The sequence below is a fragment of the Sus scrofa genome, chromosome 5 (assembly GCF_000003025.6).
Source record: "Sus scrofa isolate TJ Tabasco breed Duroc chromosome 5, Sscrofa11.1, whole genome shotgun sequence".
Taxonomy (NCBI): Eukaryota; Metazoa; Chordata; class Mammalia; order Artiodactyla; family Suidae; genus Sus; species Sus scrofa.
In genome coordinates, this window is record NC_010447.5 from 3,551,608 (window position 1) to 3,576,555 (window position 24,948).

At 62.0% G+C, this 24,948-nt stretch overlaps 1 protein-coding gene across 2 annotated transcripts in view; it reads left to right on the top strand.

The window, feature by feature from the left end:
* WNT7B (Wnt family member 7B) overlaps positions 1–20,715 on the top strand; it is a 50,911-nt gene extending 30,196 nt beyond the window's left edge. For both annotated transcript variants that reach the window (XM_021091384.1, XM_021091385.1), the window contains exons 3-4: positions 12,422–12,693; positions 17,962–20,715. In XM_021091384.1, coding sequence (XP_020947043.1) covers positions 12,422–12,693; positions 17,962–18,441 — 752 coding nt within the window. In that variant the 3' untranslated portion in view covers positions 18,442–20,715. The remainder of the gene's footprint in view (positions 1–12,421; positions 12,694–17,961) is intronic.

Consider the following 24,948-nt stretch of genomic DNA (forward strand, 5'->3'; position numbering starts at 1 on the left):
GCCATGAGCTGGCAGGCAGCCGGGGGCACTCGTGGGAGCAGCCACTCGAGCGGTGCCAATTAATGATTGGCCCTGAGCGGGGGGATGGCCTGGGTGGGTGGGACAGGCCCGTTTCAGGCCTTGCCTGTGACCTTGGGCCATGTCTCAATCTTGAGAGCTGAAGGGAAACCCTTTCAAGGTGCAAATCAACCCCCATGCAGAGTTCCAAAGTCTCCCCGCACATGGTGCTGCTGCTTGTGTGTCTCCAGGGATGGGGAGCTCACCCCTCCACATAAGACAGAGTTTTCTTAGGATGACCCTATGCCATCTTTGCCCTGGGGCCCTCTGGGTGCCCGTTGCTCTGCTTCCTTTGGGGAGTCGAAGCCCACCCTCAGGCACCCTCCACCCTCATGCCTGACCTCCACTCTCTGGCCACCAGAGCTCACCCCAGTCCTGCTCCTGATCCCAGCGTGGGGCTGGCCCACCCTGGCCCCTGCAACCTGTCCCTTCTCTTTACTGGAACTGAGGGAGTTCTTGTTGGCTCAGCGGGTTAAGAACCCGACATAGTATCTGTGAGGACGCAGGTTCGATCCCTGGCCTCGCTCCGTGGGTTAAGGATCCGGCGTTGCCGTGAGCTGTGGTGTAGGTCGCAGACGTGGCTGGGATCCTGCGTGGCTGTGGCTGTGGTGTAGGCCGGCGGCTACAGCTCCGACTGGACCCCTAGCCTGGGAACCTCCACGTGCCACGGGTGGGGCCCTAAAAAGCAAAAAGCAGACAAACTGGAAGCAGGTTTGTGGGGGTGGGGCGCGTGGCTGTGTCCAGCTCGGTTGTCTTCTTCCATGAGGTGCAGGAGGAGGACGGGAAGACAGGAGAATCAGGCTGAACCTCATATTCCACAGACACCCCTTCGAAACTCAGGGCCCCAGGGCCCCCCCCCGCCCCCGGAGCAAGGCAGCGCGTTTCTAACAGGCGGCATAATGGAGTCAGGGCTGTTGGTGGGGCTTCCTTGAAGGTGTGATGTGTCAGCTGAGACCTAGGGAGGGTCAGAGTGGCCCAGACCAGGCTGAAGATAAGAGCAGGGAAGGGGGCTCCGGGTGGAGGGAACAGCAGGTGCCACAGCCCAGAGGCTGGAAAGTGGGTGGTATTTTCCAGGAGCTGTGGGAGTGCCCAGAGCAGACCCGAGGGTGCGGAGGGCCGGGGCTGGAGGACGGGCTGGGGCTGGAGGGCTGTGAAAGCCTGGAAGGCATAGATGGTTCTGGAAGGCCCAGAGTAGGAGAGGGCCTTCCTTCCACCCACTGCCCCAGCCCCGCCTGAGCCCAGAGCCCTTGGGACCCCCTGGGCACGGGGCGTGCGGGCCAAGGCTGTGTGTACTTGGCCCCGCCCGCACCCCAAGCTGCCATGGAACACTGAGTCCCGCCCATCATGTGCCACTCGGACATGACCAGGCATAGGGCCACCCCTAATCCTGCCTCACGTGGCACCTGGGCTGTGTCTGCTCCCACCTGCCTTGTGGGTGGGGTTTGCATTGAGAGCAAGCCCTGAGCCTACCAGCTGCAGACCGTAGGGGCTCAGTGAGGACCTGTCTGTTTCTGGACCATCGGAGGGAGCAGACAGACTTATTCCACGTGTCTGCGAGGCGAGGGTCTGGAGGCTTCTGTCGGCTGCTGGCAGGGGCCTTGGAGGAAAAAGGGAAGCTCCTACTGCCTGCTTGGCCCCTGCCTGGGGCTCCAGGGTGGCACTGTCCACTCTGGGGGCACAGGCCACAGCTGGCAGGGGAGCCCTTGAAATAGAGTGCGTGCCGCAGACATGCAGTAAGTGTGAGATAACGCGGCAGATTTCAAAGACTTTAAAGGAGAAGTCAAGTAAGATATCGAATGATCTTTACAGTAAGATGTTGAGAGGGTGATGTGTCCATACACTGGCTAAATCCAATGTTCCCCAAATTAAATCCATCTGGTTACCTTCATTTTTTCTTTATGCGGCACCCTGAAAATGTGGTGGTTTTGGTTTTTTTGTTTTTTTGGCTGAACCCTTCGCAGGTGGAAGTTCCCCAGGGTAGGGATGGAATCTGAGCCACAGTTGTGACCTGTGCCACGGCTGCAGCAACGCCGGATCCTTAACCTGCTATAACACAGGGGAAACTCCGGCAACTAGAAAATTCGAAATGACCCTGTGAGTTCTTTTGGGGCTCAGTGGGTTAAGGACCTGGTGTGGTCACTGCTGTGGGCTCAGGTCACTGCTGTGGCATGGGTTTGATCCCACACCCAAGTGCCACAGGCGTGGCCGACTAAAAAGACCTGTATGACTCATGTGAGACTTCTGTTGGTGGCACTGCTTGTGGGGGGGGGTCACCCTGGTCAGGGGTAGAGTGGACGTTTGAACCCAGATCTGACTCCTCCTCCCAGGACACCGTCCCCCAGCTTGGTTGAGGGCAGTGGGTCCCTGACCGTCTGCTTCCTGGGGTAGCAGAGGTGTGAGGGTGGCTCCCTTTGGCAGCCCCTGTTACTGTTCAGCCTGCATGCATTGAGTGCCTGTTGTATGTCAGGCCTGGGGCAGGAGAGAAGGCCATCTGGCCCTGCTCCTGGAGCCTTGCACCCAGGATGAGCTGATGGAGGGGGCTGGGAGGCCTGGCTGGGCCCCAGCCTTGTACCAGGAGTGCCCTCTTGGCCCGCAGGCCCCAGCTCTGCGGGATACCCATCTCGGTTCTGTCTGTCCCGGTCACTCCCGACCCCCACCCCCATCCCAGGGGACCAGCCTGAGTGGCAGCTGCAGAACAGGCGTTTTCAAGCCTCAAGCTCCGGGTCCAGGCAGCCAGAACACTAGGGACAAAAGCAGCCAGGACACTAGGGACCACTGGGGTCTCGGATATCAGAGTCATTGAGCTTTGCTAGAGGCAGAGCTCCCCAAGCCATGCCTGGCTCAGGATGTGATGAGGCCCGGGTCACTCCAGGTGGCCCTGCTCTGGCCCCCACACCAGAGCCAGCTTGCCCCCTGGGCACCGTGGTTCCTGAGGGAGCTGACTCTGGACCCTGTGGCGACCTGCTGGGGGCTCTGGCTAGGTGGCTTTGTCCTTCCCCGTGGCTCCTTGAGGTCCTTCTGGAACTCACCCAGGACAGGAAATTTCCATCCTTCCCCGCAGGGCCGGAGCAGACAGGACAGGCCGAGGGCTGGGGAGGGGGCTGGCAGGGGAGAGGACCCTGTGGGGTGCAGACCCTCCAGGGCTGGCTGCCCGGGTCCCACCACGCAGCCCTGGGCTCAGCCGCACACTCTGGGCCAGGGCTCTGTCTGGGCCCCCAACTCTACCAGGCCTTGCGCGGGCTCTCCTCAAAATGGGGGCGGGGGTGGGCCCTCTGCTTCCTCAGGCCTACACCTGGGTTCCGCCCAAGGCCTTCATGGACGGGGGTCCAGGACTCTGGGGCTCTGGCCCTCCCAGCAGGACCCAGATCACAGGGTGGGTGGCCTCCACCCTCGGCCTCCAAGGCCTGGCCTGGACCTCAGCCGTCTCCACGTGGGACCCCTCCTGCCATCATTGTGGGAGCACCATTTTTGCCAAGGTGGCTGCGGCCGGGCCCTGCCCCCGCCGTCACTTCCTGGCCCCACACAGCATAATGGGGCGACTGAGGCTTAGAGCCAGTCTCAGAGGTAAGAAGCAGGGATCTCAACCCACAGCTCAGCCCTGTGCCCCAGTGGGAGTCCAGGTGCCAGGATTGGGGGATGGAGGGCAGCTGCGGGGGCTGGGCCGGGGACAGAGGCGGGAAGGGTGGCTCTGGTTCCACCATGTCCCCCTCTTGGGCAGTTGCTGCTTCCGAGGGCAGGCAGGCCGGGGGGCTGGCCTCCCTCCCCAGAGGCTGCAGGACAGGCCGTGCCCAGGCTGCGGGGCAGGGCGGGAGCGGCTGGAAGGCCAGCCTGGCTGGGGACGCGGGCCCCTGGGCTCTGGCTGTGCTGCCCTGGCCCAGGCCCTCATGCCCAGCTGGAGTGTGACCCACCCGGAGGGCTGCCGCGGGCACGGGTGTGCCGGCGTGTTGGGACCTGGCAGGGCTGTTTCCAGGCTCTGTTTATGACAACGGCAGGGAAGAGCTTAGCGTGGAGACACTGACTCAGCCGGGGCCCAGCCGGGGTGGGGGCCGGGGTGGGCGGGAGGGAGCCAGGGGGACAGAGGGATATAGAGAGACAGAAACAGAGGGAAGGACAGAGACACGCAGGAGGGGACAGCTCCGCCCAGGTGCACCGCACACACAGTGCCAGCGCTGGCCTTTGCCCACCCGCTGGCCGCCGCAGGCCCAGGGTCCAGGCCACTGTGCATGTTGAGCACAGCCCATATCCCTGCTGCTCTGCCCCCTCTCGCTGCGCTGGACCCATGAGGCGGGTGATGCTATTACCTCCCTCCTGCAGGTAGGGAAACAGGCCCGGGGCTGCGGGCCAGCCTGTCCAGTCAGCGCTCAGCAGAGCGTGGACAGGACCCAGGTGGTCCAGGGCCCTGCCCGGAACCAGAGATGAGGCTGGCGGCGGCGGGGGTGGGGTGGGGCTGGGGGCCTGGCTGGGCGTGGCCCCTGGCTTCTGACTTTTCAAGGGCACCAAGAGGGAATCGGGCCCTAAGGCATCTCTGGACTCACCTGCCTGCCCCGCCTCCACTCCCTGCCTTGCCCAGGACCCCCGTGTGTGCTGGGGTGCAGCTCAGGCAGCCGGTGAGCCATGGCTCGGATCCTCGTTGCTGTGGCTGTGGTGTAGGCCTGCAGCTATGGCTCCAATCAGACCCCTAGCCTGGGAACCTCCATACGCCACAAGTGTAGCCCTAAAAAGCAAAATAATAATAATAATAACAATAATTTTAAAAAAATTAAAAAGTGCACAATTCGGAGTTCCCATTGTGATGCAATGGAAATGAATCCGACTTGTATCCATGAGGACAAGGTTCGATCCCTGGCCTCGCTCAGTGTGCTAAGGATCCAGCATTGCCATGAGCTGTGGTGTAGGAGCTCGGATCCAGTGTTACTGTGGCTGTGGTGTAGCCAGCAGCTGCAGCTCCAGTTCGACCCCTAGCCTAGGAACCTCCATATGCTGCGAGTGCGGCCCTAGAAAGAGGAAAAATAAATAAGTAAAAAAATGCAGTGCACAATTCAGTGAGTTTTCACATTGTCCTAGCTGTGCACCCATCACCATTGCCCATTTGAGAACATTTTCATCCCTCCAAAGAGAAAGCCCGTCCCTCTTAGCCGTCATCCTCCAAGCACTTTTGTGGCAACCCTTACCTGCTTCCCCTCTCTGTGGATTTACCTGTCCTGGACATTCTCTATCGTGGAATCACACACTATGCGGTCTTTTGTGCCCAGTGTCTCTCACTGAGTGTGATGTTTTCAAGGTTTATCGGTGCGCCAGCCCTGAGGTCCTTATAGGGCTGAAGAGGGCCGCATTTGCCTTATGCACCCCTCCTTCGATGGGCATTGGGGTTGTTTCCTTCCACGTTTTGGCTACTGTGACTTACACAACATGCAAGTTCATGTGTGGACACCTGTTCATTTCTCTTGGGCCCAGTTCAAGGAGGGGGCTCACTGGGTTAAATAGATACTCCGGAAAAAAAAAAAAAAAAAAGGAGTTCCCGTTGTGGCGCAGTGGTTAACGAATCTAACGAGGAACCAGGAGGCTGCGGGTTCAATCCCTGGCCTTGCTCAGTGGGTTAAGGATCCGGCGTTGCCTTGAGCTGTGGTGTAGGTCACAGATGTGGCTTGGACCCCGCGTTGCTGTGGCTCTGGTGTAGGCCAGCGGCTACAGCTTTGATTCAACCCCCAGCCTGGGAACCTCCATATGCTGTGGAAGCAGCCCTTTTGAAAAGGCAAAAAGACAAAAACGAAACAAAAAACAAAAAACCCAGCTACTCTTACTTAACCTTTTGAGGAACCACCGCGTGATTTCCGCAGTGGCTGCACCGCTTTCCGTTCCCACTGGCGGTTCTGATATCCCCACATCCTTGCCAACACTTGCTATTGTCCCTCTTTTTATTTTAGCCATCCCAGTGGGTGTCAAGCATTCTCTCATTGTGGTTTTGATCTGCATTTCCTTGACAGCTAATGATGTGGAGCATCTTTAAAAGTACTTAATGGCTTTTTTTTTTTTTAGGCTGCTCCCATGGCATATGGAAGTTCCCAGGTTAGGGGTTGAATCGGAGCTGCAGCTGCCAGCCTACACCACAGCCACAGCAACACAGGACCCGAGCCATGTCCGAGACACCACAGCTCACTGCAGTGCTGGATCCTTAACCTGCTGAGCAAGGCCAGGGATGGAACCCACATCCTCATGGATTCTCATCAGATTTGTTTCTGCTGCACCGCAGCGGGAACTCCCATTAATGGCCATTTTTATACCTTCTTTGGAGAAATGGCTATTCAGGTCTTTGCCCATTTTTAATTTGGTTGCCTTTTCATTATTCAATTGTAGAATAATAATAATAATTATGGGTTTTGTTTGTTTGTTTAGGGCTGCACCTGCAGCATAGGGAAGTTCCCAGGCTACTGGTCGAATTAAGAGCTGTGGCTGCCGGCCTACACCAGAGCCATGGCAGCACCAGATCCGAGATGCATCTGCAACCTCCACTGCAGCTTGCGACAACACCAGATCTTAACCCACTGAGCGAGGCCAGGGTTCAAACACGTGTCTTCGGGGATACTAGGCTGAGTCACAACGGGAGCTCCCTCTGTGTTTTTTTAAGAGGGGCAAGCACCGGTTGGCAGAGAGGCAGCCTTTGACAGAATTGGGCTGCGCTGGCCATGAGCAGGGGCGCCCGTACTGGTGCACACACTGGCTCACCGTCCTGGGAACTGCATTTGTGCATAAGTCCAGGTAAAGGCCCGGGGACTCGAACGTGGGGACGCGTGTGGACGCCATCCTGCGTACACCCACGGAGAGCCTTGCATGGTGTCTGTCACACGTGTGAGCATGAAGCTCAGCAACCCTCTCTGTGCTGGCCTGACCCCAAGGACCACACATGGCTCCTCTGGGGACGGGGACAGGGGGTCCTCTGGCATGGCAGGGCAATTATCCTCATTTTGCCAGGTAGGGGCGCCGAGACATCAAAAGCTCCCTTGATTGGTCCAAGCTCACCCAACTGACCAATTTTAGGGTTTGTACTTGAACTCAAGGTCTCAGCCTCTGAGCCCCTTCTCCGGCCCCCAGACCTTTGACCTCACCCTATCATTTCAGAATGTCAGGTCTGGGCTCCCCTACTGCCTGAGCCCCTGTGTGACCTTGGGCAGCGTGCTGCCCCTCTCTGGGCCTCAGGCTTCTCGTGGGGTGGCCCCAGATGGTCCCGAGTGCCCCCCTCAAGTTCCTCCCTTCCCAGCACTGAGGTTCCAGAATCCCAGCTCCCCTTCTCAGAGAGAAGCAAGTGCCTTACTCACCTTGCCTCCCCTGCTAAGGGCCTGCGGCTAATCAGGTCATTACGAGCTCAATTAAGGCTTTTTGTGACTTTCTAAAAATAGCGTGCCAGCCCCCTGGGGATGCCGGAAGTGGCAGGTAGCTCTGAGTGGACAGTGATGCGGGGGCGGGGGGGGGGGGGGGCGGTCGTGTGCCTGTGTCTGGGGAGGATGGGCATAGCCCAGCTCTTTCCTGGGAGGGTGAGGGGTGCTGTTCTGCCCAGGCCCCCATTACTCAGGAGCCACATCGCTCCCCTCCAGTAACTGCACGCAAAGACCTGCCTGGTCCCCAGCATCCTCCTCGGGGGCAGAGTGAGGGGACGGCAGGGTGCGCCAGGCCCTGCTGACCCAGGCAGACCTCTCTCCCTGTGTGTCCAGTCTGGCTGGCCTCACTGAGGCCGTGGAGCAGGGGTGGGGTGGGGCTGGGCCCAGTGGGGGGCTTAAGACTGAATCACCAATAGGAGACAGGGAGCAGAGCTGGGTGATCCCTGAGTGGCCAGCGCCTCAGTTTCCCATGGGGCAGTGGTCTCGGAGGGCAGGGCTGGTTGGGATTCATCCAGAATACGCACAGAAGGGGCAGCTGGGTAGGCTGACTAGGAGGATGTCTGGACAGCAGAGAGAAGTGCCGGGGCCTGTCCTCGGAGCCCTGCAGGGCCTGGTCATCCGCTGGCCCACCCTGGCCCGCTCCGCATTTGGTGATGGTGAGACCGTTGCCCATTTGTCTTGTTTGCTCTTAGAGCTGCTCCTGGGGCCCTAGGGCAAATGGGGACATGGGCTCAGAGAGGGTTAGTGACTTGCCTGGTGCAAGACTGAGTCCAGGGCTTTCCTGCCTGCCCCGCCCCAACTCTCCCAGTACCTCCTTCTCTGCCTTCCCAAGACCTCGGGCCAGAGGCCCTGCGTGGCTAATGGAGCCCACCTTGACCTGCCAGCCATCAGACACAGACTGCAGGACACTGCTGGGGGCTCTGGGGTGTCCGAGGGTGCAGATCCATGCTGGCATGGGCTCTGGATCCCAAGAGGGACCCCTTGGCTTCCCAAGACCAAAGTGTACCCCAGGACAGCTGCTGGCCCCAAATAGATTGTCCATGCTGCCTTTACCCAACTCCCACCCCTTTCCCAGACGCATCTGCAGCTGCCGCTCTGCTCAGATGCCATTACTGCTACTCCGTGGAGCAAAGCACTTCCTGTCTCTGAGGCTCAGTGTTTTCATCTGTGAGATGGGTCTCATCAAGAGGATCTATCCCATGGGGTGGTCAAGGAGAAAAAAGAAGGTGATGGGTGTCGTGGGTCCAGCCCCAGCCCCGCTCAACCTGCAGGCTCAGGGAATAATGCTGCAGGTGGGGGTACACCAAAGAATCAGACAGGGATCCTACCCTCCCCCCTCCACAGCCCCTGGGGCACCTGGCAGAAGCCCAGAAGAGAGGGCTTCACTGGGTGGGGCATCTGGGGGTAGGGGGCCTCCCAGGCCTGGGCGAGTGGCAGACACTTGGGAATGCCAGCAGAAAGGGGGCCTGCGCCCCCCAGGGCAGGCAGCGGGGAATCAGGCTGCTCTCTATTCCGGAAACGTCTGCGCAGGAGGCAGCTGCACCTGCCCACAGGCAGACAGACTGCTGGACCTGGCCAAGCAGGGCTTCAGGGAGGGGTGGGCGAGATGAGTGGGCTTGAGGGCATCTCAGAGGCCCGGGGGAGCCATCAGTGTTTGCTGGGCAAGGCTCGCAGTTTCAAGGGGCTTCTTTCTAAATCTAAGCACTTGCTCGGTCTCACCCTAGAGGACAAGCAGGTGGCTCACTGGGACTGCAGGAAGGCCCCAGTGGTGATTTGGGGAGGGAACTGGCTCCTCCCTCCCTCATTCCCCAGTGCACCGTGACCCTGGGGGGCACATTGGGAAGCCCTCCAATCCGGCGCCATGAAATGGGGCCTCCGGGCTGGGTGCCGGCGCGGGGGGACCCCTCCATCCAGGACTCCTGGCCAACCCCCTTAATTCTCCCAAACTGCACTACGACTCTCTCACTGCTCACCTCCCCCTTGTCTCCATGGTGAGATGAGAGGGTTTGGCTCATTAAAACCAAATAAAAAAGGAATTAGCGGGAGTGGCAGCCTGGTGAGTAACTGATGAGTAACTGGGTCTGAGCTGGGCCCGGGCAGAAGGCAGGCGGGAGCAGAAAGCACGGAGGGAAGGGAGGGTTTGGGGGAATGCCCTCCAAACACACAGGCCTGGCCTCGGCGCTACTTGCCAGCCTGGGGGCTTTTGGGTGGAGGACGTGGGAGGTCCCGATCTGGCCTGGCCGCTGTTGGGGAAGGGCATTTGGGGAAGAAGGAAGTCGAGGGCTGCGGTGGGTCCAGGGCCTCCGAGGGCACGCCCACCTCATCCTAGCTCAGGCAGGGCTTGGTGGTAGGACTTTTAACTCTGACAGCCTGGCCTCTAGGTGTGATTACACAACCCCGGGGTTTCTAAGCCTCTGCGGGGCGCCTAGCTTGTGACACGCCCACTCCGAGGCTAGCTCCCCCCCCTCCGCCCTCAGCGTCCAATCAGCGTTCACAGAGGGCAAGCACCGCCCCCCCCCACGTCTCAGCCCACAGGTGGTCCCAACCCTGCATCCCCTCCGCAAGGAGGGATGCTTCTTCTCCTGGCCTCCTGCCCAAGGTTACTTAGCTGCAAAGGGGCCAAGCTGGGGGCAGGGTGGCCTCCGCTGACCCGCGCCCCAGGCCCTGAGTCCCTCCCTCTGCCTCGCTGGGCTTTGATTCCATTGCCTGGGTTCAAATCCTGCTTCAGCCACTAACACCTAGTTTCATATCTTCTGTGTGCCTCGGTGTCCTCACCTGTGAGATGGAAATAAGAAGGAAACCTCTGGCACGATTGTCAAGTTTGGATGAGAGCACGTGCTAGGGGATAGAGGGGCGCTGGTGCGACCAGAGCAGCTGAGTGTTGCGGTGATGATGACGTAAGCACAGGGTCCCCATCCCTCGTGTTGCCAGAGCGAGCTCTCAGATCCAAGTCCCACAGCCTCTCGCCCCACCCCCGCACCTGTGCAGAAAGTGCCATCTGCTCAAGGGACATCTCTGGCTCCCTTGGTCCTTGGCCACCACTTATTACTCTAGATCTCGTGCTTCCAGCACCAGCAGCACCAAGCTGTTTCACACTTCTGTCCCTGCCCTTTTGTGCACCAGGAGTGCACACCTGCCACACACCCCCACACAACATACATTGTGCACACACACTCACATACTCAGACACACACACACTCACGGGCCCCGCAGGGATTAACTCATATTTCTCACTAAGACCATTTAAGATGTCACCCCCTATAGGAAGCCTTCCCTGACTCCACCCCCCAACCCACCCTACTCCCAGAGAGGCAGGTCAAGGCATCCTTTGAGGTGCCATGGTTCCCTGTGCCCCTGCCCTCGGAGCTCCAGTCACCTCCCCTTCTGGGACCCCTGACCAGTTCTCCGCCACCTCCTCTGCCTGCGCATGCCCGTGTGTGAGCTCGTCGGCAGGCCCTGCTGGGCTGGGGCGAGATCAACGCCAGCAGCAAGGAGGTCAGTACGCCATGTCACACCATCCTCTCTCTGTCCCTGTGTCTGTCTGGGGCTCCTGGCTGGTGGCCTCGACAGTGCAGGGACCAGGACAGGGACCAGGGCTCCTGGGTGCTCCTCTAAGAGGCAGTCACTGTGCTGAGATAGCTTCTCATGAAGCAGTCCCCCAGTCGGAACGTGTGGGCAGGAAGGCCCCCTCCCACCCTTGCCCCCCGGGGAGGGGGGAACACTGGACGGGCAGCAGGGCCCTGGAGGGCAGGGCCGCTCTGTGCGCTTTGCAGACGCTGATCTTTCTGGGTGTGTGTGGTGCGGGGGGAGGGACATGGGACACCAACCTCCTCTCAGCTCTTCCCAGACGTTAGAAGTTTCCAGGAAGCTATAATCCCCTCTGTGATGGCAGAGGCCACCTCCTCTGCCCTCCAGTGGGTCTCACCCTTGTCCTCACTCTGAATGGGAGAGAAACCCCAGGGAACAGGGACCCCAGAGAAGCGAGCCCCTCAGGGAACAGGGACCGCACTGAGGCGGGGTCTGGCAGGTGGTCTGGGAAGGCTGCCTGGAGGAGAAGACTCTGTGACTGGCTTTGGAAAGTTGTTCAAACTGGGGCATGAAGGGAAGGTGATTCCACCACAAAGACCAGGAAAGCTCCAGGAGCATGAGAGCAGCACCAGAATATGAGCTGTTGTTTTGGGTAGAGGATGGGGAGAGGGGGCTGGGGGTCCATCTGGGCATGACCTTCAGGCTTGGCCGGCAGGCCTCCCCTTCCCAGGTCAGGCTGAGGAGGGGGAGAAGGTGTGTGCGCGAGTGGTGCATGTGTGTGTGCGTGTGGTGCATATGTGTGCAGAACTACACTTTGGGCCAACCTGGATGGTGCCTGGGGGGTGAGGGAGGCAGGAAAGCCTGGCATTCAAATCTGGCAGTTTGGGGCCCCTGAAGCAGGCAGGGGTGTTGGAGAAGAGAGATTCCAGAGCCCTGGGCCTGGTGATGGGGTGACAGTGGTTAGAAAGAGAGAGACGGCAATGGAGAACGGGGGTTCCCTGAGCTGGGGGCATTCTGCCTGGCTCCTGGCCGGTGGGGTGGGTGCCCCCAAAGGGATCAGCATGACCTGCAAAGGGATCAGAGCTGGCTCCCGAAGAGCAGCGCTGGAGGCTGGCAGAGGTGCAGACCTCAGGCACCCCCCCAGGATCCCCTCACTGCTGTCTCCCAGGAGGAACATGGGCCCCTCCACCCCAGGCTCCTAGGACAGGAAGAGGAGTGTCCTACGTTCTGGGGGCACGGCCGCGGCATGCACTGAGCGCCCACTGTGTACTGTCCTCACCAGAACCCTGCAAGGGTGCCTTCCATCAGTCCCATTTGGCTGAGTCAGAAGCTCAGCGAGGGCAAGGGCTGAGCCCAGGTCACACACCGCCTGCCGGAAGCAGGACCAGGGCCGGACACTGGGTCCCCCGAGCCCACGGGGCGCCCGAGGGGCTTCACCGTCTGCACTCGTCCCCTCCACGCAGGGAGCCGTGAGGCCGCCTTCACGTATGCCATCACCGCCGCCGGCGTGGCCCACGCTGTCACCGCCGCCTGCAGCCAGGGCAACCTGAGCAACTGCGGGTGCGACCGCGAGAAGCAGGGTTACTACAACCAGGCCGAGGGCTGGAAGTGGGGCGGCTGCTCCGCCGACGTGCGCTACGGCATCGACTTCTCCCGGCGCTTCGTGGACGCCCGCGAGATCAAGAAAAACGCCCGGCGCCTCATGAACCTGCACAACAACGAGGCGGGCAGGAAGGTATGGGGGGCGCCGGGGAGAGGGGGCGGGGCGAACAGAGGGGGCGGGGCGATCAGAGGGCGGGGCTGGCGGGGCGGGGCAGACCTGAGTCAGGTGTGACCGAGGCATCTCCCAGGTAGGGCCTGGACCTCTCGGAGATTTGGGCACCTCTCCCAGCAGAGGGAATGGGTCCACTGAACCCCGACGGTGCTAGGTGGGTAGTGCTGAGCACAGGCCGTCACTCTGTCCTTCTCAGCAGCCCTAAGAGGTGGACCTTACTGTTCCCATTATTGAGGTTTGAAAACTGAGTCCGGGAGTGATGAAGTGATGAGCCCATCGCCCCCAGCTGGTGGGCGGCAGGGATGAGACAGGGACCCTCTTTGCACACAAGGTGGGAGCCGGGCCGGCGGGGAACCCAAGGGTGGGGGAGACCCCTGGGCCACAGTCCATGTCCCTGACCTGCTCCTAGAGGGAGCATGCTAATACATCCGAAAAGACTTCCCGGAGGAGACGGCCTTTGGCTCAGATTGCCATGGGAGACTCGAGGGAGGGGTGTGCCCGGGCAGCAGGAGCAGGCTGAGGAAGGGCGGAAACTGAGTTGGGGGCTCTTGCGGAGCAGCCAGCTTCACGCGTGGGGTGGGAAGCGGCGCAGTGGGTGATAAACGAGGACATGCAAGTCGGGACGCACTGGGGAAGAAGTCAGGGCGAGTCCAGCCCCGCCTCAGGGAGATGAGGGCCCCAGATACTGGGCTGGGAGGAGCGGCCGCCATGGCGGCGAGATGGCCCGAGATAGGGCAGCCAGCCAAGCGGAACGCCTCGGATCTGGCTCTGCAGCCGGGGGGCTGCACCCAGGGCGCCAGGGCCGTGGGGCTCCAGCAGACCCGGGGCAGACTTGCCTCTCCAGGCAAAGAGCTGCCCTCTGCCCCAGGGCCCGTAGCTAAGCTCCTTCACTCAAACACTGCTCCCTGCCCCTCCTGTGTGCCAAGCGTAATGCCAGGCACAGGGACCAGGGAGAGTGAGACATGACCCTGGGCGTGGGAGCTCCCAAGCCCCGATGGAGTCCACACCAGGGGAGCAGGGACCGTGCCCAGAGACAGTGAGAGCCAGGGACCTGAGGAAGTAGCTTCCTGGGGGCAGTGGTGGCCAAATGGGGCCTTGAAGGATGTGCCAGGACTGGGGAGAGCAGGGACAGGGGAGCAGGGGTAGGAGGAAAGCTGCAAATGGTTCAGGATGGTGGGAGCACGAGGTGGGGGTGAGACGGGGCTTGAGAAGTAAGCAGGGGCTGGCCTGGAGTGATCCTTGAATGCCAGGCCCAGGGTGCGACTTCATTTTGTAGATGTGGAGTTTTCCACGCAGCAGGTGGTTATTAAATTATTGTCCAGCCAACACGTGAGTGAAGAAATGAGTGCCCGTCTTTGCCTCCAAGGAGCTTGCAGGGAGCACCTAGGCCCCACTCTTTCGGCAGAAGCAAATGGTGGTCTGTGTCCGGGAGGGCAGGGGAAGGAGAGATTCGGTGACAGGGAGAAACCAGGAGGGCTCCCTGGAGGAGGCGCTGCCTCTCTCTGAACTGCTCCACGGCCCTGCAGCGGCTTAGGGCCTGAGGTTTCCCACACCTCCAGGAGGACAGGCTCACTGTCCCTGCTTTACACTTGGGGACTCAGAGGGTGGGTGGCTGCGTGGGTGGGGTGTCTGGCAGTTAATAGGTGGTCAAAGGCATAAGGAAATGCAGGCAAGCAGAGCTGGGCCCTGGGGGAGCCGGGAGGCAGGAGAACAAGGAGCTTGGGGGTGGGGCCCGACCTGTTCAGGGGGATAAGGATGGAGGAGGGTCAGCACGCTGGGGGTCTGGGACTCAGGTGAAGCCGTGAACTGGGGAGAAGCAGACCGTCGGGGCCAAGGGAGCAGGTGAGCAGGGTCAGGGACAGGGCGGCCACAGGAATGGCCAGCAGCCAGGATTCTCCTGCCAGCGCTGTCCCCAACTGTCTCTGAGGCCCTGGCTGGCCCTGTCCCTCTGCTGAGTCAATCCCCTCATTGGCACTGTCGGGGGGGGGTGCACCTGGTACCCCTCCCCCCACTGCCCCCCAATAGCCCCCACCCCATGGAGCTGTGCAGCACATGTGGGGTCTGAGCCCTGGGAAGAGGCCAATGGGTGTGGCTACACAGTGACGCTCGGGGCCGGGGTCCATCCAGGAGTGCGGGGTGGAGGTGGCGTGGATGTGGCTTTAGAGAACTGAGTCCAGACCTTCAGAGACCCCCCTCATCCTGGGGCGCAGGATGAGCAGCCGGGCCCACCCCCAACCCCCTCCCACTTGCCCAGGGCCCTGGGCTTTGGCATCCCTGATGGAGAGGAAGCCAAGGCTGCCGCCACGAAGTCCCGCACGCGGGGTGGCTGAACACGAGAGAACTGTATGCCTTCATAGAGCAGAAGTCCTGACTCAAGATGTGGGCAGGGCCGAGCTCCCTCCGAGGGTTCCGGAGCCTTCCTGCCTCTTCCAGCTCCTGGCGGCTGGGCGCTCCCGGGCTCATGGCCGCCTCTTCGGGTCTCAGCCTTTGTCTTCAGTGGCCCCTTCTGTGTCTGTGCTCCTTCCTCCTCTGTCTCTTGTAAGGACACGTGTCCTTGGGTTGGGGCCCACCCTGATCTAGGATGAGTCTCGCCTTAATTACACCTGCAAAGTCCCTGTTTCCAGATAAGGTTGCGTTCTGAGGTTCTGCATGGACCCGAATCTCTGGGGGACATCCTTCAGCCCACCCCAGACTAGCAGTCCTGGTGGTCAGGGTCAGACAGGTGGGGCGGGGAGACCTGCTCAAGTCCAGGCTCCCTCGGGATGTCGGTTCACCAACCCGGGGACTCCCCGGACCTTGGCTGTAACTGAACACCGTCCCCAGATTGTGGGCCATCCCTTATTCTGGAAAGAACCCCATCAGCCCTTTCTAGAGCGCCCCTACCCACCCCTGACTACCTAGGCCTGGGGGGTGGGGGTGAGGCCCAGGGGAGGGGCCCTGCTCAGCCACCAGCTCCCCTGGGCAAGGTGGGTCACGCTGCACCCTCCCAGGTGGTCTCTGGGAGCAGAGGGGCTGGCGCCACCGCCGCTGTCGCCCTTATCGTGAGGGCGCTGGAGACAGAAACAGCACATTCTTAAATCCTGTGGTCACTTCTCAGAAGAGGCTCGGGCCTAGGGAGCCAGGCAAGCGAGGATTCAGCCTCTTGCTCTACAAACGGCTACCCAATCAATGTCATCTGCCTGCTGTCCCTGGCCTGGTCACACAGGATCTGCACGTGAAGGGAAGGGGTTCGGGGTGAGGTGTGGGGACAGCTGTTCAGCAGGCTGAAGTGGGCACAGAGGTGGCAATGAAGCCTGGGCCACCCGGCCTGCACAAATGCTGGCCTGGACACTCCTGTCAGGTTCCTGGCCATCACTGCCCATCTGAGGAGGAACCTCCTGGGCCAGCAGCATGGGGAGAGGTGAACTGCTCCCTGGGCTGGGAGCATCCATGGCCGGGGGAGGAGAAGCTTCCCAGCCTTGAAGGGCAGATGGGTGGGGGGAGGGGCTATGGGGGAGGGGATGAACACGGGGTTGGGATGGGGGAGGGGACGGAGAGGTCCTATGGGATGGACAGGAGTGGGGGGAGAGGGACAGGGGGCCGAGAAGGGGCCCCGATGGACTTTTCTGGGGTGAGAGGGTTCCGCCCTTCGCGCAGACCCCCAGACCAGGCTTCTGGCCAGTGCCTTCGACCCAAACACCCCAGGACACAGTCACCAAGCCCTGCAATTCCAGTTCTGAGTATTCCCCAGACCTGACCCCCAGCCCCTCCCCCGGAATTGGGGTGCTCCCTGCCTCGGCTTCCCCCACGGCTAGCCGGATAAGAACCTCACCCTCCAAACTCCAGACCGCCAGCCTCAGGGGCCACCCAGCGCTCATGTCATGTCCATGTGGGCCGGATTGTCCCTACCTGGTGATGGTGACAGCGCCCCAGACCTTGTCTGCACTGCCCCTTCTCCTGGAACAATCTTTCACCCCTCCAGCAGCACCTGGTATAGGCACCGCCTCCTCCAGGAAGCCCCATCCCTGCAGGCAGCACCCCCTCCCCGGGCCAGGGACAGGCTCTCACGGGCTCTCACAGCCCCTGCCCTTCGCTGCTCTGTGTCTCAGTTTCCATCTGTTTCCCACCTGGACTCTGAGCCCCGGAGCTCCTCGCCTTGGTCCAGAGCCCCGTGTGGTCGGGCAGGGAAACTGATTGCAGCAGTAGCCAACCTCGTGGGATGTTTCTCTCTCTCTTTTCCTTCCTTCCTTCCTTCCCTCATTCATTCACTGAGGGTCAGGACTGGGGTTCTGGCCCAGGGGGCACAGGGTGGCCAAGACCCTGTAGGCTGGGCTGTCAAAGTGAGGCCAGAGGGTGCCGGGACAGCTGACAAATGGCCCTTGAGCAGCGGTGGGGTGGCAGCTAATGATTCTCCATCTTTAATCAGGCCTGGCTGGCAGGGCTCTTTCGATCCGGGTAAATGAGTGCCTGGGGTCAGGGCTGGCTCTGGGAATTGGCCTTCCGGGGCCAAGGAGGGAGGCCCAAGGAAAACACACGGCTGCACCCATCTCGGGCCCTCGGGGGAGCTGGGGAGAAAGAACAACACCCGTCCGAGAGCGGCTTCCCAGCAGACGGCACGCCTGGTCTCACTGATCCGTGCACTCGCCTCGTGCCCGCCCCACTCCGTCCTTCAGCAAAGGCGTACAGAGATCCATGTGCATACCAGGCTTTCCCTCTACAGCCCTTTATTAAGCGCCAACTACATGCCAGGCATGAGGGTGGGCAGTGGGGGAGACAGGAGTGGAGAATCCACACCTATTAGGCACCTGCTGAGGCTGGACCTGGTACCACCAAGAGGTGCCTCCCCCAGCCTGGATGGGTGCAGCCACTGACCTCTCCACCCACTGCTCTGTGACCTGCAGCAAGTCCCACGGCCCCCTGCGCCTCAGTGTCCTCATCAGCACATCTGCCCGCAGCTCCCTGAAGGGCTGCGAGAATTTAGCCGTACAGTTTGGAAAAGGTACACCATGCCCTGCCTAGTTCTGACTGTTCTCGTGGGACCCTTGCAAGGTCCTCTGTGGTAGGGACCTCCCCTCAGCAGCCCCGTTTAGCAGATGAGGAGACTGAGGCTCGGAGAGAAAAGAACCCAGAAGAGGGGTCCCACAGCGGGAAGTGCGGAGCCAGTGCCAGGTCAGGTGGAGGGGGCGTGGCGGGCGGCGGCTGGGGGGCCCCAGGCCCCGCCCACACTGAGCCCGCCCCGGTGGCCCGCAGGTCCTGGAGGAGCGCATGAAGCTGGAGTGCAAGTGCCACGGCGTGTCGGGCTCGTGCACCACCAAGACGTGCTGGACCACGCTGCCCAAGTTCCGCGAGGTGGGCCACTTGCTCAAGGAGAAGTACAACGTGGCGGTGCAGGTGGAGGTAGTGCGCGCCAGCCGCCTGCGGCAGCCCACCTTCCTGCGCATCAAGCAGCTGCGCAGCTACCAGAAGCCCATGGAGACGGACCTGGTGTACATCGAGAAGTCGCCCAACTACTGCGAGGAGGACGCGGCCACGGGCAGCGTGGGCACGCAGGGCCGCCTGTGCAACCGCACCTCGCCCGGGGCTGACGGCTGCGACACCATGTGCTGCGGCCGCGGGTACAACACCCACCAGTACACCAAGGTCTGGCAGTGCAACTGCAAGTTCCACTGGTGCTGCTTCGTCAAGTGCAACACGTGCAGCGAGCGCACTGAGGTCTTCACCTGCAAGTGAGCGGCTCCGCCCCGCCCCGCCCCGCCCCGAGGCCCCGCCCACACCGCCCCGCGGCCCCGCCCCGCGGCCCTTTGCACATCTGCTCGGCCGCTGGCTGTGTGCAGAGGTGGGTGGAGCAGGTGGGAGCACCAGGCGCAGGAGGGCTCCCACGGGGGGGTCACCCTCTCCCTGCCCCCCAGGGGCTCCCTCCTGCCATTCCTGTGCCCTCCCGTGGCAGAACAGTGGCCATCACCTGGCCTAGGTCAATGACATGGGTGTCCCGGACCGACCAGTGAATTCCCTTTCTTTTCTCCGGGAAAGTGAACCTCAAGGACAGACACACCTTCTGGAAAGGAAAACGACAAGACACGGAGTGTCCTCCTCCCCCTCCTGGTGGTGTGGACACTGAAGGACTCTTTCCCAGGCCGCATCTGTCACTGGGCTCAGGGACAGCCTGGGCAGATGTTGACAAAAATTATTTATGTTTTCTTAGTATCAGAAGAGGATTTTAGCACTAAGGCGTAGCCGGTCCTAACTCTGTACTCTGTGTTAGCACATCCCCTCTTGCCGCCCTCTGCTTCCTCTTCTGGCCTCTGGGTACGCCCTGAGAGCATCCCTGCACATGGCCCTGTCCCAGGGGGATGTGGCAGTGCATGTTGTCCCCATGTGAGCTGGGCTTGGTGGCTGCCATGGCCCAAGATGGCCTCTGAGGAGAGCCATGGACAGGGACCTCTGGCCCCCTCTCTCCTTCCTTTTGAAGATTATATCTAGCCAATCGAAATGTCACCCATGTCAGCTTCCAGGAGGGCTGCGTCCCCTCCCTAACGCAGCTGCCCTTCCAGCCCCCCACCAGCCTGGCACCCCCTCGTTTACGGAGCCCCCTCCCACCTTGGAGCCAGCTGGACCCCCAGGACAGTGCTGTGCCCGGGGCGGGCTGGTAGGACAAGGGATAGTTTAGGGGGTGTTTGCTTTATTGGGGACCCTGAGGCCCAGAATGGCTCAAGCACAAGTCTGGAGACCCCAAGGCTGTGAGTGGAGGCTTCTGAACCCCCATCCTAGGGCTCCTGACCCTGACACACATGCTCTGGGGATACCCAGGGTGAGAGGTACCCCGCTGCCTTGAAAAACCTGGCTGTGCCCTTCCCCTGCTGCCAGCCTCACTGGGGTGCACGCTCCCCTCGAGGTGCCTTTGAGAGTTTCTCTGGTGGTCTCCTTGCCCAGGCCTTGTCCTTCGCCCCGACCCCTATGCCGAGACAACTCGGACCCAGGGTGTTGCTCTGCCAGGGTCCCACCTGCTGTCCCAGCAGCTGTCTGCCCTCTGGACCCTCCCCCATGGTCCCCAGGCAGACCCTCCCTGGAAGCCCGGATCGTCCCGAAACCTGGGAGACAGGAATGGAAAGGGTTCTGCTCGGTCCTCAACTGTGTGTGGGGTGGGATTGCCTGGGAGCCTGGGACTCCGGGCTGGACGTGTCCTCTGCTGATGCTGCCACCCTCCTTGGGGAAACTGGCACGGAGGGAGAGACGGTCTGGGGCCAGAAAGGGTGGTGTACGGACGGCTTCTGGTGCCCCCCACTGCCCACGTGCTCATCCCTGCCCTGGATCTAGGGTCTTCTCTCGCAGAAACCCATGGACATGTGTCTTCAGGCTACCGAGCAGCCAAGTGGGCTGGACATTAGCCTGGGGTGAGTGACACTGGGCCCTGGCCTGGCGTCCACCCTGTCTGTCCTGATGATGCCAGAACACTCCAACAGCTGCTGTCCTGGGCGCTTCCAGGCCACTGTGAATGCCCCCTGGCCCCCTTTCCCTGTCCCGGTTTCCGGGACACCCCTGAGTCCACAGGCTTAGCGTCCTCTGCCAAGGAACCTGGTTAACTTATATTGTTATATAGTGTCAAAATGTCTATAGTGTCTTTTAAATTATTATGACCTACACTGGGTACTGGAGGGCAGGGGGATGGCCGTGCTGTCCCCGAGTCAGGCTCCTCCTTCTGCTTGAAACAGACCCTTGGACCCTTGGGGCCCCCCATGCCACCAAGTCTTGCGCACTGTCCCTCGGCCACCAGGTGCCCCCCCGCCCCCGAGCCCACCCTCCTCTGATGGTATGTCAGCCGCAGCCCTTCCCTTGGGTGGGCGTGGGGGGGTCAGTGTGGCCCAGGCAGGGACGGGGGTGGCCAGGGCACTGTGTGTTCCCGCAGTGTCCCCACTTCAGGAGAGCTGGCGGGTTTCTCACGGGCTGTGTCTGGCCTCCCCAGGAGGGGAGCGCTCAGCTCCAATAAAGCTGGAATCAGAGAATTGAGTGTGTCGAGCCCCGTGACGTTTCTGCGGCGCTTGCCCCGGATCCCCCTCCACCCTCTGGTGGCCCCCACCTGACTTCATGGCCCCCCTCCGGGGTCTGGGCTGGCGGTCCTTCCCTCACCGTCCCCCACAACTTGCCCAGGTCCCATGGTGCAGGGTAGGGGCCCTGGCAGGCCTGCCTCCAGGGACGCTTAGGTCTGTCCCCGTCTAGCAAAGGCCACTGGTGGGGACTGGACACAGATTCTGAGGGCTCCCTGGACAGCCTGGGTCAGTGCAGGGACAGGAGGGCCATGGCCTGGTGCCAGGGCGGCTTATGGGGCCGGGTGGGGGCTGCTCTCAGGAGAAGTGGCAGCCAGGAGGGCCCATCTGTCTCCCTCGGTGCCTCCCTTCCCCTTCTGACCCCAGGGAGGTCCCCATGTGTCTTTCCAGTTGTCCAGTCTGGTGGATTTTGACCCAAGTGTCCCCCTGGGGCCGTCCTCGCCCCCTCCAGGTGTGGGAAGGCTGCCCGGGGCTCCTGGGAGCTCAGCGGCCCCTGGCTGGCCACCCGGCCCTGCTGCTTCTCCCCAGAGGCCCGGCCTCCGCCTGCGGTAACCGTGTGAGCAGGGGGGATGAATGGCATTCCTGCCGAGGGCCGGAAGGCATGCGGCGGGGCCGGTTTGGCCACTGCCCGCTGTCCCGGCAGCCTGGCATCAGGCGGAACCGCTGATCAAACAGCCCCCGTCTGCCTGGGCACCCACGGAGCCTGGCCTCAAACCCAGATCCCAGCGGAGGGGCCACCAGGTGGGCTTTGGGAGGAGGACACGCCCTTCCAGGGCGTGGAGGGGGGCACTCAGGAGAGAGCCTTGGACTTGGCTCTCCTTGGCTCTTGGTCCAAGTCCTGCCCCTCCCAGCCCCCCAGGCACGGCAGCCTCTGGCATGGCTCTCCCCATATATATGGCCTCGGTTTCCCCATCTGAGGGCAGGAGGTGGCCGGGGCCAGGACTCTGTGGTTGATGGGATCTGTGGGACCCGAGCCAGGCCCGGGCCGGGGAGTTTGGCAGGAGGCCCCGTTCCCCGCGAGACGGTAAGCGAATCCGCAGCGGTGGCTGCAGCGGAGCGTCAGGGTCCGGCTACTCCCACAGGGCCAGGAATGAGGAAGGAGCGCGGAGAATGCCCCGGCCCCGGTGCCCAGACTATACTTATTTCTTGGCCACGGTTCAACCCCAGCCCCGGCCTCCCAGGGCCGCCCAGCACATCCTCCAAGGGCCTTGCCTGAAGCGTCAGGCCCACACCGCCTGGCCCCACCTGGGGGCCCCCTGACCCCCACCCCCAGGCTGACATCTTGGAAGCGTTTCCCTCGGCGGCCCCCCGCCCCCCCGATGTGGTGGCTTGTGGCACTCTGAGTGACACCTGTGCCCCCCAGCTCTGGCCCCTCTCTCTCAGCTGACCCGGGGCAAGCCAGCTGCCTTCCTGACTCTGCATTTGCCCAGGAGGGGCCTTCTCCAGGCCTGTCTGCCCGCTGCTCTCAGAGTCACCAGGGCAGGAGCGGGTCATGTGGGCTTCCCTGGGTAGGACCAGGGACACGAGCAGGGGGAGCCCGGAGGTGCCGGGACGCATCTCTGCCACCTATCAATTCATTCATTCATTCGCTTGCTCTTTCTCTCATTCAGCCTTGCGGGAGGCCAGGCCCTGATCTGGCCCCAGGGACAGCAGTGGCTCACACCTGGCCTTGACCTCCAGGGGCTCTAGATCTTTGTTCCGCTGCTGCCGTAAGTGGTGCAACCCCATTCTAGTGGTGCAACTGCGGACTGAGGCAGCCTGGGAGACAGGAAAGGGCTTTGGACTGGCTCTGTCCCCCGCCCTGCCAAGCCTCAGTGTCCCCCTCTGTAGAATGGACCCAGGGGAGCCAGCTCAGTCCGGCCAGGTCAGAGTTCTGGCTTCCGTTGTCTGGAGGACACCCCTGCCCACACTTTGCTCCCAGGCCGAGCTTTTGCATGGGGTTTACCCACTGTCTCCCCACAGGCCTACCCAGGCCATCTGGTGACTGAGCCCACAGGGAGCCCTGTGGCCGTGGTGGGCAGAGACTCCCTCCTCGCTGTGGCCTTCGAAGGCCTCCCTGAGCCTCCGTCTCATCTCTCACAGCTAACTCCTACCCCACACCCACGCCAAGCCCCCGGCCCTGCTGCCCATCAGCCTCCTGCCCGGCCTCTGCTCCAGCTGGGCTTCCTAATCTTTCTTCTCCCATCCCTCGCCCACAGCCCTGGATCCCATAACGCCACCTTCCCCAGCAAGCCCGCGGGGCTCCGGTTGCCCTCTGTCCCAGCTCTCGTCCCTAAGGGCACAGGTCTCATTGCAGGGATGGCCTTGCCCTCCCCACCCGCCCGGGCAGGCTGAGGGCCCGGGGAAGGGAGCAGGTGTGTGGGACACTAGGTCTGGTCCATGGTACCTTCAACCTTGACGACGCCCCTTCCCCAGAGTGCTCAGCACTAACTTTTTTATAGATGGGGAAACCGAGGCACAGAGAATAACGGGATGTGTCCAAAGTCACACAGTGGGGGAGAGGCAGAACTAGGCTTTGAAATCAGGCCTTCTGGAATCTTCCCTCTACCTAACTCACATGCCCCAGGGCCCCAGGGCCTTGTCTAAGGCTGTTTCAGGGAGGGAGGGGATGACAGCAACACCCTCTCATCACCAAGGACAGTATGGGGAAGACTGGGCTAAAAAGCAGTAAGCAGGACCTGGGTTAGACCCCCGGGTGAACTTCCCAACTCCCAGAGCCCGGAAGAGGGTAGGGGTCAGGAGGGCAGAGGGCTGGGTGGATTGTGGGGGGACAGAGCTGTGGCCCAGGGGGAGGGAGGGGCCCAGGAGGGGAGGGGTGAGTGGGAGAAACAGGGAAGGGGGTGAGGTCGGCTGAGCAGAGCAGTGGGAGCTGCCCCTGGGAAGAAGGGCCCTGGGGCTGGTCCCCCCCACCTGAGCCAGGAGGCCCGGCTGAATGTCAGCTGGAATCTCACCTGCTGTAGCCCCGCCCCCAGGCCCAGCTTGCTGCCACCTCCCTTGTCTGTGATGCCGCTGGTCTGCTCATCAGGTGCTTGGGCCTCCCCAGACTCTGGGGAATCAGAACTTGTAGGTCTTAGAGGGCCTGGAAGTCACAGGCCTGGTACCCACAGCAGTGCCCGGCAGAGGCCTGGAGGTGGACAGGTGGTTGGCCAAATGCACTGGTGGGGACGTTTAGGGGCCCACCTGCAGCTGCCTGGGAGGTGGGCACTGCTCCTAGGGTGCCAGAGGTGAGCAATGCCCAGGCCAGGCTAGCTTGGCCAGCTCCCCCGGCTGGCCTGTCCTCTGGCGGCCTGGTCTCCCTGCCTCTCTGAGCACCGCCAGCATCCTGCAGCCCCCTGGGACGCTGTAGAACGGAAAACTTGCACAGCCTCGCAAGGAGGCCGCCCAGATGCAGACGAAGCAGGCCCCAGATTGGGAGTCCTCTTACTCCACCTGCAGGCAGAGGCCAGTGGCCGGCAGGGCAGCCAGGGCTGGGCCACCCTCCAGGTGCTGGACACAGGTGGCCTCGCTCGTCCCCTGTGGGTGGCCAGCCCACCCACCCTGAGGCCCGAGGGTGGCCTCTAGGACTCCAGACCTTCCAGACTCGCCCAGTGTGGGGTCCTGCTGGCAGCACTGGGCAGGACCGCTTGGAGGCCCCTGCAGGTGTCTGCAGCTCTGGAAACCCCTGCCTGGGCCGGCGGGGCTGGGCCACCGCCGGGGCCATCCTGCTGCTCTGCCCTGTGCCTCCCCCCACAGCCGCAGAGAGGCCTGGGGGGCTTTGCCCAGATCCCTCCCCTGGTTTCTGGCTCAGACCCCCACTCTGGCAGCCCCGCCTCTCCTCTCGCCCAGGCAGGATGGGACAGTGCATCCTCCATCCGTCCGTCCCCACTTCCCTCCGTTCATTCCTCGTCACTGCTGATGTCCCCGGGGCCTGGAGCTTGGCTGGGCCTGGGCCTGGCGGGTCCTGGAGCTGAGTTTGGAATGAGATCCTCCCTTAACAGCCCCAGGCCGGGAGGGGGGTCCGAATAATGACTCGCTGGCCCCGCCGCACCCCACTAACCATTCCCGAGGCTGGGGTGGACAGAGGAGGGGCTGGACGCCCGCCTTGGGGGGACACAGGGCTGTCAGCAAAGCTTCCTGGAGGAGCAGGCGTCTGGCTGAGGCCTCGGAGGAAAGGAAAGGACGGAAGAGATGCGGAGGGAGGCCAGAGGAAGAGAGA